This window comes from Lampris incognitus, chromosome 8 (genome assembly GCF_029633865.1).
Source record: "Lampris incognitus isolate fLamInc1 chromosome 8, fLamInc1.hap2, whole genome shotgun sequence".
NCBI classification, from domain to species: domain Eukaryota; kingdom Metazoa; phylum Chordata; class Actinopteri; order Lampriformes; family Lampridae; genus Lampris; species Lampris incognitus.
The window spans coordinates 41,926,976-41,939,933 of NC_079218.1; the positions used below are offsets into that span (position 1 = coordinate 41,926,976).

General features: G+C 43.2%; 1 protein-coding gene across 1 annotated transcript; it reads right to left on the reverse strand.

Moving 5' to 3' along the window:
- Window positions 1-592: 592 nt before the first annotated feature.
- LOC130116389 (F-box only protein 40-like) lies at window positions 593-9,503 on the reverse strand. Its single transcript, XM_056284304.1, has 8 exons — window positions 9,495-9,503; window positions 8,585-9,161; window positions 7,844-8,409; window positions 7,297-7,476; window positions 5,211-5,452; window positions 4,592-4,723; window positions 1,139-1,466; window positions 593-1,020 (listed from the first exon to the last, which is right to left on the reverse strand). Exons 1-8 carry the CDS (start codon window positions 9,501-9,503, stop codon window positions 808-810), a joined length of 2,247 nt encoding a protein of 748 aa, XP_056140279.1. The 3' UTR covers window positions 593-807.
- Window positions 9,504-12,958: the final 3,455 nt, after the last annotated feature.

A 12,958-nucleotide genomic window follows, 5' to 3' on the forward strand; every position in this document is an offset into this window, starting at 1 on the left:
GTTTCTCAGGGCTTTACATGTTCACAGTGAAAACAGGTGGACACGGTGCCCCTAGCCTTAGACCCTCAATTTAATGTGGAAAAGCTTACAGTGCATCCGGAAAGTATTCACACCCCTTCACTTTCCCCACATTCTATGTTACAGCCTTACTCCAGAATGGATTAAATTCCTTTTTTTTTCTCATCAATCTACATTCAATACCCCATAATGACAAAGTGAAAAAGGTTTTGTAGAAATCTATTAAAAATAAAAAACTGAAATATTGCATGTAAAATTCATATTGTACATGCAAATGCATATCTGGAACTAAAAGCAATCCTATTTATACAATTTTTAGCTGGGAGATGGGAGAGTTAATCAGATTGCAGTCAATACTAAGCCTACTTCCAAATACAAAACTTAAGATGATGATCCCATATTGTTCAGTTCACAACAACGTCCACACAACAGTTCTCATCTTTGACACTGTGTCCTTACTCTTTCTAATAAAACATACATAAACAATCACATGTAGTAAAAATAATGTCAGTTGAATTAATTACACATGAAACTCCATGCAAAGAAAAAGGACAACAAAAACAACTTCCTTTATTTGTTGTTTATTTGTTGTGTACAATGCTACCCAATTTACCCACTGTAAGAATGGTTCCTAATACAACAAACAACATCATCCCAATACTGACGGCATCCCATGCCCATTTTGCAGAAGACTGACATATCAATAACCTGACGACCTATACATGCAAATCGTACAGAAAGAAAAAACATTTTAAATATAGACACAACAGGAAAATACAAATGTCCTCTTCAGCGTTTTGATCTGTTTCCAATGAACTGATGGACCAGGCTCTGTCTATCCTGTTGGAGCCCCTGCAGCTCACTCATGCCTGGCAGGGGAGCCGGCTCACTGTGCGGAGAGATCTCATAGTAGGGACAGACTTTCAGATGTGAAGACATAGGGGGGATGTCTACAAAATGCCACGAATCCACCGAGGAGAAGAGGTGGCTGAACTCCCACACCTGATCAGATAAAGGAAGAGAGGCATCATAGACTGCAGCAGGTATAACAATGCTATGAACAGCAAAAATATCAAAATGACATTGAAATGCAGTGTGACATAGTGTGTAAAGATCTCACTGTTTTGGCTTTCCACTTGGCTCTGCCATGTGAGTAGGTCTCCCTCTCCCACCTGAGGGTGACCATCCCTCTCTCCTGCAGCAGGGAGGCGCACACCTCCCTCATGAGGTGGGACACCAGGGCCAGCTGGGACAGGGACAGGCTGTCTAAGAAACTGGCCACGTGACACAGCACCTCATAGGGCAGGGCACTCAGAGACTTCTGTCCTCTTCCTCCTCCATCGCCTCCCGTCTCTTCTCTCTTTTCTGTGGAGCTTCGAAGAGGCACGGAGGCCTCCTCTAGAGACACGGGGAGGGCAGGACTCAGGTTGAAAGTCCTCAGTTTCTGGCTGGGAGAGGTAATTAGCTATAAAGCTTTTTATCCACTTAAAGTTCAGAATTTTTCCAACCATAATTTAGCTTTGTGTCCAACTGCAAGCTCACATATGGATCAGAGTTTGAATTTTAGCCTCCTTAAAGTTTGTGAGTGCAGATGTCTGAAGTCTGAGAGTGAACACACACACACACACACACACACACACACCCACACCCACACACACACACACAGACACAGACACATACCATACTTTACATGATTCAACATTGTTGGTATAAAAAATTGTGCTTTGTCTCTGTAAGGGCACATTTCTGAATAGACTTTCACATCGTATAGTACCAGCAGATTGTAATGCCAATGATAAATATTGCGACAACGCATCCTCAGTATGGTGAAAATAACCTGTCTTGATCATCTTTTTAGTATGCATGAAATAAAAGTAGATCAATTTTTCATGAATATTATAATATCCTTATCCTAAATTTGTGATTAGGTTATATTTCAAATAAAATGTAATAAGAAGAAAGATGCTTGTGGGTTTGGCTAAATATAAAGGACTTGTAGGCAAGGCAAATTTAGTTGTATCACACATTTCAGCAACAAGGCAATTCAAAGTGCCTTACATAAAACATAAGGCAATAAAAAGACATTTGAATACAATTAAAAAGATAGAAAAAACTAAGACATAAAGCAGGAGAGTCAAAGATACAGTGCAGTGTAAGCTCTTAAAGGGCAGTGGCAAACAGAAAAGTTTTCAGCCTTGATTTAAAAGAACTGAGAGTTGCAGCAGACCTTCAGTTTTCTGGGAGCTTGTTCCAGATATGTGGTGCATGAAAACTGAATGCCGCCTTTCCATGTTTAGTTTTGACTGTGGGAAAAGAAAGCAGACCTGTCCCAGATGATCTGAGAGGTCTGGATGGTTGAAAATGTAGCAGAAGATCAGAAATGTATTTTGGCCCTAAACCATTCAGAGCTTTAGATACAAATGGCAGTATTTTAAAATCAATTCTTTGACGAACAGGAAGCCAGTGTAAAGACCTCAGAACAAGAGTGATGTGATCCACTTTTTTGGTCTTTGTAAGGACTCGAGCAGCAGTGTTCTGAATCAGCTGCAGCTGTTTAATCAAAAAAAGTTTTTTAAGAGAGACCTGTAAAGACACCGTTACAGTGGTCGAGTCAACTGAAGATAAATGCATGGACAAGTTTTTCAAAATCCTGCTGAGACATAAATGCTTTAATTATTGATGTTTTCTTCAGGCGATAGTAGGCTGACTTTGTAATTATCTTAATGTGACTATCTAAATTCAGGTCGGAGTCCATGACTACACTGAGATTTCTGGCTTGGTTTGTGGTTTTACTGATTTTACCTACATGACTGATTGTAGTTGAGCCCTGACTTTTAATTGTTCTTCCTTGGCTCCAAAGACAATTACTTCATCTTTATCATTTCCCCTCAGGGATGAATAAAGTATTCTGATTCTGACTGTTTAATTGAAGAAAATTCTGAGATATTCATCCACCCATCCATCCATCATCCAAACCACTTATCCTGCTTTCAGGGTCGCGGAGATGCTGGAGCCTATCCCAGCAGTCATTTGGTGGCAGGTGGGGAGACACCCAGGACAGGCCGCCAGGCCATCACTAGGGTTTCCTCCAGGTGCTACGGTTTCCTCCCACAGTCCAAAGACATGTAGGTCAGGTGAATCAGCCATACTAAATTGTCCCTAGGTGTGAATGTGTGTGTGTGTGTGTGTGTGTGTGTGTGTGTGTGTGTGTGTGTGTGTGTGTGTGTGTGTGTGTGTGTGTCATTATTTACAATTTACACTTGAAATCTGGGCATGAGCAGGGATTTCTCTCTATTAGATGCTGTAGAACATTTTTTGAAATTGAAATCATAAATGTTAGGTCATTGTCATGTAATCTTGGTATAATGAGCAAAAGCCTAAACAAATGTGTTATCTTTCCTACAGGATGTCTCTACACGATGGGATACCAAGCAATAAATGGTAGAGAGGGTGCTGGAACAACTCCCTGCCATAAGAAGTGTCCTGATTGATGACAAAAAACATGGGCACCTCAACCCGACCTGGCAGGATACATCTGTCTTGGAATCCATTGATGCAGCACTGAAATCAGTTTACTGATGTTCTATCAGATATCCAGAGATATCCTATCTCCAATCTGAGATATCCAATCGTTGTTTTTTTCCAATGTACTTACTCAGTGCTTGTATGGGATTATAGTCCTCTGGTGATATGGGTATGTAAATCTGTGTGTCGTCTGCATAATTATGATAACATATCTTGTTATTTTCATAATCTAAACTAGTGGGAGCATATGGATGTTAAACAGAAGAGGCCCCAGAATGGAGCCTTGGAGAACACCACAGGTCGTTTTTGTCCACTCAGACTTATGGCAGAAGGATGTTCAGGCAGGCCTGAGTCAGAGGGTTAAATGATTAAAATGCATTTTGATTATAGTTTACAAATGAAAACAGCTTCACCACAAACAAAGCTGATACATTTTATGCATTTGTTTTCTTGTAATTTAAAACTGAAATGCAGTTTCAGTTTTGTTAAACTGAATCTGAGGTACAGAGGGTGTAAAAGATCCATAGATCTATGTAAAGAATGAATATGAATGGCCCAAACTTGTATTTGTGGATATCGTTGGAAAACTATTGAACATTCCAGATCATATTTGTGCTAAGAATTTTTAGTGTATTGTCTTTTGTGCCTAGATTTGTTGCTAGTTGGTAACAAATAGGACTTAGTTTTTAGTCTGCCTTTTAAAGATTAGATGAAACTTTACTCTTGCCTTTGGGTAGGAATGCTTTTTCAGAGTGTTAGATTGAACATACCATTATTTTCAATGTGACTCCAGTTGTGCCATGCTATTGTATACATGTAAATACCAGAAAATTCAAGTCTGAACATTTTAATGTTAATGTTGGTGATCGCGAATTGAAGCTCACTTGACCAAATTTAAGGGCAGGTTATGACAAAATGAATCAAATTTGTCTATATATATTCAAAACTGTCATTGTTATCATTGGCAATGAGTCCTTCTTTTGCGTCCAGTGATGAGGTTTAGAGTTCAACCCTTAAGTCTGCATATGTGTTTCTAAGTTGTACTCACTTGTAGGTGACGGTGGCCTCATGTGTAGAAGGCTGAAACCTTCTTTGGCTGTAGGTGCAGCCCAGGTAGGCGAGGGGGCACCTCTGTTCAAACCAACCGCTCAAACACGTCTGGATGTCACTGTGAACATTCCTGGATAACAATAAGAACAGCTTCCATTGGTGCACTAATATGGACAAATATAGCAAATACAATTCCTCATTTCATTCCGAGTAAAGAAAGCACTGTCCACACTCCTTTATAATTCTTAGATCTTCATTTCATTCGTGATCACTATCTATCTATCGATCAATCGATCAATCAAGCTATCCATCTATCCATTGATTTGTCCATCCTCTATACCCTTTTAATCCAATTCAGTATGCTGGTTCATCACAGCATACACCCCCCCCCCCACACACACACACAAACTGTCACCACTTACACACCATTAACACCCATCGGCAAGCTAGACTTTCCAGTTGACCTAACATGCAAGACTTTGGACTGTTGGAAGAAACCAAGGTGACTGGAGGAAATCCACGTGATTTTTGAGAGCGGATTTTTTTAGTCAAATGTGAAAAAGGAATGAATTAACTGAATACTGGCATGTGTCTGGTAACCATTTGAAGGTAACCACCTGAAGTGTGTGGGGAACTCTCTGCGGTGGAAGGTGTGTCCACAGAGGAAGGTGAAGACGGAGCTGGCCTTGTTGTGTCTGCTGGTGACACTCTCAGCCTGCAGCTGGAGATGAAGCTTCCGCGGTCTGTCCACCATCACCTCTGCCAGGGTAGTGGTGCGTTTAAATGGTGCCGTGCGAAAAGAGTGCGTTTGTGTTCCCACGTCCACATACAGCCCATCAGTTCCCTTGCTCTCACTGATCTGTGTGTGATAAACAAAATACAAAAAAAAAAACATGATCCATGATCAATCTAACAAACACCGTCAATCTCAACCAACATCACAGGGCGGAGGAACAGTGGGTTTTAGGTTGAAGAACCGAGACAGTAGCCAGGAGGTCACGAGCACAAATCCAACATAGAGAAAGTCTGTGTGACAAAAGTGGGTGATCAGCGCTTTCCCTCTCTGTAATATAAACCGTCAATGTGCCCTTGAGCAAGGCACTACCCCACCAGCCGCAGCATTGGTTTCCTCTGAGGCCCAGGGTCGGACGCCAGGGTTGATTAACAGCCCACAATGACTGCTTCACACATTCACACCTGAAGTATATTTGCATTGCTTCACTTTTTTTTTAAGTTATGCTTTTGGAAAGTAAAATATTATAGAAATATTATCACGTCACATACAATTTAAACATTATAGGAACACTCACAGAGGCATCTACTGAATGAGAGAGTAAAGCAAAATAACGAAAGGACATCTGTTCCTGTCTAGTTTCTGTGCATGTAATATATGATTTGATATCATCGATATTCAGCCTTGTTCAGCAAAGAAGGAAGAGAGAAAAGGAATTCAGAAGAATGACCAAACTATACTTAGCACAAAAAGTAAGGGAATTTGTGTTTGGTAGATTGTTTCTTTGTTGTAACAATGCTTCTTGGCAATAAATCTTATACCGTTGGAAAGCCTGTTTATTTCCCTTTTAAACGGTGCCACATTTGTAAGGAACATGCATTTGTGGGATGAGCAGCAGAGCTGAGTATGTGGGTTGCGCCCATGAAAAATTTGCCAAATCTTCTCTGCCAATGTCAAACAGCTTATTTTGCTGTTGCTATTGACTCTTGTTTTGAGCTTCTGGTACCCCAGGTGCTGACAATCAGGTGCCCGATATAAGATTTATTACCAAGAAGCATTGTTACAACAAAGAAATAATCTTAAACACAAATTTCCTTACTTTTGGTGCTAAGTATATTAGCTTAAACTCTTATCAAGAGTAATTCATAATGACTGGTCTGATAGGTATTTTTATTATTGTTGCCACAGCTGCTATGACTTAGGCCTATGAGAATTTAATGTTTCAATACCTATGGAACAAAAAAAAACAAAAAAAATATATACATCCATCACAATTTAAAATTAATTTGAAAATGCAAAACATAAAGATAGAATGAATGTGAAGGATGTAAATCTTCCCATCGGTCTTTCCAGTGTATTTTTGATGGAAAGGGTCACCCAAGTACATCACCTTGTCTTATAAACCTCTCAGCCATCTGTGGTGGATAAACAATCCTATGATAACATGTTTTTTTTTTTTTTTGGATTTTTCCCCACTTTTTCTCCCCAGTTGTATCTGGCCAATTATTCCACTCTTCCGAGCCTTCCCGGTTGCTGCTCCACCCCCTCTGCCGTTCCAGGGGAGGGCTGCGGATTACCTCATGCCTCCTCCGGTACATGTGTAGTCGCCTGCAGCTTCTTTTCACCTGACAGTGAGGAGTTCACCAGGGGGACATAGCACGTGGGAGGATCATGCTATTCCCCCCAGTTCCCCCTCCCCCCTGAACAGGTGCCCCGGCCGACCAGAGTAGGTGCTAGTGCAGCGACCAGGACACATACCCACATCCGGCTTCCAACCCGCAGACACGGCCAATTATGTCTGTAGGGACGCCCGACCAAGCCGGAGGCAACACGAGGATTCGAACCGGGATCCCTATGTTGGTAGGCAATGGAATAGACTGCCACGCTACCCGGACACCCCCTATAACATTTAACAGCAAAGCAGGATTGAGAAAGTCAATTATAATAAATTGTAAAGAGACTTTACTGACCTTGTGACCCATGACCTCTATCTCTGCGTAGCCTAGCAGAGTGGCCTCTGCTTCATCACTGTTCCAGTTCTCTTCCCCGACCTCGAGGTCAGACGTGTCCACACTGCATGTCACGCTCTGGGCCCGCGCAGATGTGTCATAAAATTGGACCCGTCGCTTGTAGCGGTAACTGACAGGGACCTTGGAGCAGATAGCAAAATACAGCACTATATACAGTAGAACACGGTGTCATGACAGCATTTCTTCAGGAATGTTGAGCAGTCGGCTCTGATTGATGGATGATTGCTCTTACATTGTGGTTTTTCACATGTGGCACAGCTGTAATGAGAAGGTTGTGTTTGAAAGTTTCAGTGTATATAGCAGCAATATAATTTCTGTTGGACCTTTGGTATAGCACAGTTTTTATAGTATTAAACACAGGTCTATGCCTAGATCATGTCACAACATCACAGTGGTGTCTAAAGTGTTGGAAGATGTAGCTCCAGGACCTCGTGATTTACGAGTTTTCAAGCACCGGTTCAGGTTCATAGTATTTATCAACGCTGACCTTGAAAGAGCGCAAAGTCTGGACAGGGATGGGCTCCAGGCTTCCATAGACAAAGTCTCTCTCTCTCGGTGTGCAGGCCTCAATCTGCCCAAAGGTGAGGAGCATTCGCCCATGGTGCACCAGGTACATATTGTACTCATGTGGGGTGGCCTCTTCCCTCAGACGTTCCAGCACCCCGTCCTGCCACGGCGCCAGGCCCATCTTGTTGGTGTCTGGCAGGGGAACGGTTTTGGCCCCAGCGCTCCCTCCCATCACTGCTTCTCTCTCATCCGAGGCTGCTGTTTTCTCTCCTACTCCGTGCTCTTTCCCGTCCTTGTTTGGATTCTCTCTGCTTGGAGACCTCCCCTTCTCCCCAGGATTTGTCCTTTGTTCAGGACTGCCCTGGTTTGCCTGGGCCACTTCACAGCCACCTTTCTCCATGCTGAACATCATCTCCATCAGCTTGTGTTTCGCCACGTCAATTCCTGCGCTGGACTGTTGCCCTGGTTTGTTCTTAGCAGTTTCTTCACCAACACCATTCTCACTCAAACAAGCACCCTTCTCTGCAGAGGAGGGTGCAGGAGGACCTATGGGAGACCAGATGTAAAAGCATGAGGCCACCAGAGGAGCAAAAGAACAGTAGAGGATAGATATATAACATCACATCAACACGTGATGTGTAAAAGAGCCATGTTTTCAAAACATTCATCATAACATGCCACCGCTGTGACATTTATCCATTTGTATGGCGACAAGACTCACTTCCATCGGCAGCTTTGTTTGTGAGGACACTGCTAACAAGTCCTCCTGTTGCCCTGTCTTCTTGCTCTACCTCCCTTTTCTCCTCCTCCTCCCCCTCCCCCTCCTCCATCAGCTCCGGGTAGAGGGGCCTCATCTTCAGCCGAGAGTAGAGGTCGTCCTGATCGACCAACGTCATGGCTATGTCTAGGGCCTCCCCCTGCCTCCCATCCGCCTTCATCAGCACGTTCTCCTGCAGGGCTATGTTGTGGTGTGGGCTGGTATTGTCAACCGGCCAGCGAAGCCACTCCATGGAGCAGCAGACCACGCTGGCCGGGCAGGCCTGCAGGTGTGCCCCCCGACAGGAGCGGGTCATGGTGAGCGGGCAGCCGTACTTGGCGTTGAGGCAGGGGACCCTCACGTTGGGGCAGAGCAGCAGGTGCTCCTCCTCTTTGCACAGGTGGAAGACGGCACCGCACAGCAGGCGGCACGGTACGACCGCACAGGACACAGAGACCTCCACTCGGGCCCTGCAGCGCCGGCTGTAGCAGGACTCACAGTGGACGTGGAGTCCGGACTTGGAGCGTCGGAAGCGTTGGCTCTGAGTGGGTTGGAGAGGGAGAGAGAGAGAGAGAGAGAGAGAGGGAGAGAGAGAGAGAGAGAGAGATTTGAAGGCAAGGTCAAGTCACAGAAAGTCGAGGCACGGTGCTTTTAAGGGAAAACGATTCAGTACAAAGCTCCGTGTCAAACTCATTCATCACTTCCAAATGATAATTTTCAAGTTAACGTTTTAAGTTCATGCATTTAATATATCGACTGCTTATTTGATCAAAACTATTCTCACTGCATATCACTGACAAAATAAAAACAGCGTACCATACTTAGGGTCCTCAGGAGAAAGCTGTAAGCCTGTCCTGTAAACAGAAATACATACCCTGATCATATTCTCTCACAGTTTCAGCTTTTTTATTAGGTGATTTAACAACCAGTGGCATGGCTGTCAGTCTGGCGGAGGCAAACAGTCGACAATAAGAGAAAGATTTCAACCTACCACTGGAAGAGGAGTGAAAGAGGAGAGAACCCCGTTCCGTCTCCTTGCACCGCTTCTTGTACTTTAACGAAGGTGTGTGTGTGTGTGTGTGTGTGTGTGTGTGTGTGTGTGTGTGTGTGTGTGTGTGTGTGTGTTATAAATAGACCAGCTTGCCAAGTCAGAAATATTACATGGTTGGTAAAGGCACATGGTTTGGGTAACCAACCCTCTCTCACCTTTCTAAAATGGTGGGATATGAATCTCACCTTTGTCACTTTCAAACACACTGACCGACTGCTGACAATGAAGGTGACAAGTCAGACGAAGAATAAATTGGGTCTTGGTGGGGGGGGGGTCAGGGGGGGCAGGTGAGTATCAGAAATTGTCCGTTCAGTGCACCCTAGCGGAGACTGATGTTTAGTGCCGCTCAGACAAACATACCTCGTGGAGCTGATATTCCAGTGGAGGATGAGGTGTTTATGCTTTTCGGGAGAAACCTCTGACCCTCTGCACCAGACACCTCTGTGCACAAATCACACTTTCATCTCAGTTACAGGAAAAAGCATGGTGCCCACCTCATGCTTGTAAAGTTTTGTGCAGTCCTGTGATGCCACATGGTGTGTAACCCGATTCTCGTACTGCTGACTCTGTGTGTGTGTGTGAGAGAGGGAGAGATCTGACCCCTGCTGAACCAGAATGCTGCTCTGCTAATTTTAACTCGCTCGTTCACTCATGTAAGAGTGCAGAGACTTGAAGTTATAAAACCGAAAGGGGGGAATTCATGTCCATGTTAACACTCTGGTAAGACCTTTGTCAGATTATACTTTCTGCCATAGATGCTCTGAAATGCTTTGAGAATTTGCATGATGCTTCACCTTGGACACTTTCTGTTTCACTGAACAATAGCAAATAGTAAGGACTGATGGAATAATGTTGAATAATAGCAAAACATATTTGCTGAACAGGTATTAAAACTGCTTAAAAAAACAGTCGTGCATTGCAAGTTTTGCTGTGTTCTTTTCCGAAGTTGCAATTTTGATTGTTCAGTGCTTTTATTGTGTTTTACTCAACATAAGTTGGTCCGTTACATTTTGACTACTATAGAGCTCTAAATACCACATCCTATTATGGGTGTAGATGAATGACAACAGGTACAAATTTGAACTTTATACCAGACTTTCTAATCAGTACAAACCAGGGGGCAGTTGTTCTCTGTTGACTGCACCGGTACCTCGACATGCTTGTGGTTCCTCCTCTTGAAGCTGTAATCCGTGATTTCCCCCCATCTGTCCCTCCGTCTGGCAGCGAGCAGCGCGAGCAAAGTGTCGAGTCAAGATTCTAGAACTTTATTGGCTTTGTGCTGAGCACAACGAAACTGCAATTGTGTCGACCTCGAAATGGTTTCATACACAAAAAGATAAGAAATATAAAATATCAGCAATAAAAAGTAGATCTAACAATACAAGTGCAAAATATAAGCAGTGTAAGGTATAAAATACTTACAGTTAACGATAAAATACAACCAACGGGGTGCAAAAACACCATCAGCAAAAAACGCAGTAAAGCTGCGGCGTGACAGATCTGAAGTGGCACTAGAACGACAAAGGCCGTCATTTTGACGGTTATGGATTTTCAAAGTTTAATAATTTTGTGAACAAAAAGATACCGACCTGCCGCTCCCCTAATGCTCCTAAAATTGCACAAAAAAGGTGTAAGATCTACCTAAAATGACCATGAGCGGTCAAAACGACCGCGCGTAATTTGCGCGTGATCGTGCGCGTCATGTCACCATTTATGACGTATGTTGGTCGCGTCATATCCTTCGCGAAGTTCATCGCTCTGTCCTAGAAACACATTAGCGCCCTCCAGTGGAGAGTAATAGTCTAAACTTGATTTTTGATTATTGCCAACATGTCTGGTTACAGACGCCGTTTCAGACGCACCATGACTACTACTTGCGGTATTTAAAGGCGTTGGACAGCGGCCATTTTAAATTGTTTGAAAAATAGTATTAAAAGTTGTTAAAATATTAATTTTGTTGTCAGTCATTTCTTAACAGACATACTAACATATGCAATGCGTAAATATCTCAATTGGGTATTTATCTTGGAGTTTAAAAACCATGGGCGGTTATTGGGACTGTTTCGATGGAAGAAATTTCAGTTCTTTTTGAAATGTTTTTTTAAAATACATTTCACGTTTTATAGGCCTTGTTACCTTTGTTAGATTAGGAATATGTGTTTTCTGTTTTGTGTTTCAGGTAATATTTTCACTTTTTCAATTTTGTTATTCAAGTTCGACCATGTCTCTCTGAAGTTAAAATTATTTCAAAATAGTTTTATAGTTGTTGAAATTTTAATTTTGCTTTCAGTCATTTCCTAACAGACATACTAACATACGCAATGCATTAATATCGCAATTGGGTATTTATCTTCACAGAATATAGCGTTAAAAACCGGCGGTCATCTTGACCGCCCATGGTGGTTTTAGGTAGGAGCGAAATCCCGGTCGTTCTATTAAAGTGGCACGTGAGTAAATATAGTATGTAAATATTGCACGTGCCCGATGGTGGCTGCACGTCAGTCTGACCGGAGTGAGGAGATGTCTGGGTTCATTAGTGCCGCAGCTTTTGGGAAGAATCTGTTTTTCAGTCTCTTTGCGCGCGTGCGGACTGGTCTGAAGCGCCTACCTGACGGGAGCGGCTGAAACAGGTGGTGTCCAGGGCGCGTGATATCTTTTCTGATGTTCATATGCATCCTCGCGCAGCGAGTGCTGTGAAGATGCTCTAGTGAGGGCGGCGCAGTGCCAACAGTGTCCTGTGCTGTTTCCACAGTTTTAGCATCACTGTGGCTTGTGTGCCGTCGGCTCAACAGTAGACACTTCCCACCCTTGTAAAAATGGCATCCTCGCACCAAAGTCAACACAGTACTTTACCTGTCCTGCAGTAGCATCACCACATCATCATCATCATCATCATCATTTGAATCCTTTCTCCTGTTTGAGCAGAAAGAATACTCGCCGCTTCACCAATGTTCACCCAACATGTCAGCGACGGTGTATGTGAAAAGTGTCTCCAGTCCTGGTGAAGACGCCAGTATGATGTAACCTGACTCCGTGGTCCAAAAGCCTGGATTGCAGCGTTGAATGTGATATTTCTGATATTTCCTCTTTCTTTGTTGCTTAGTTTTCCTCGTTACTGTGCTGATGTTGTCGACCATGCTTAACATACCCCAGGTTGAAGCTGAGAGAAATAAATTAACTTTCTCATTTATTATTTGTTTTGTCTGCCAGGGTCTCTTAGTTGCTGTGACATACTTAGAAAACCCGTGTGGATATGGTGAGTGACAGTTTGTACTCATGACATTACT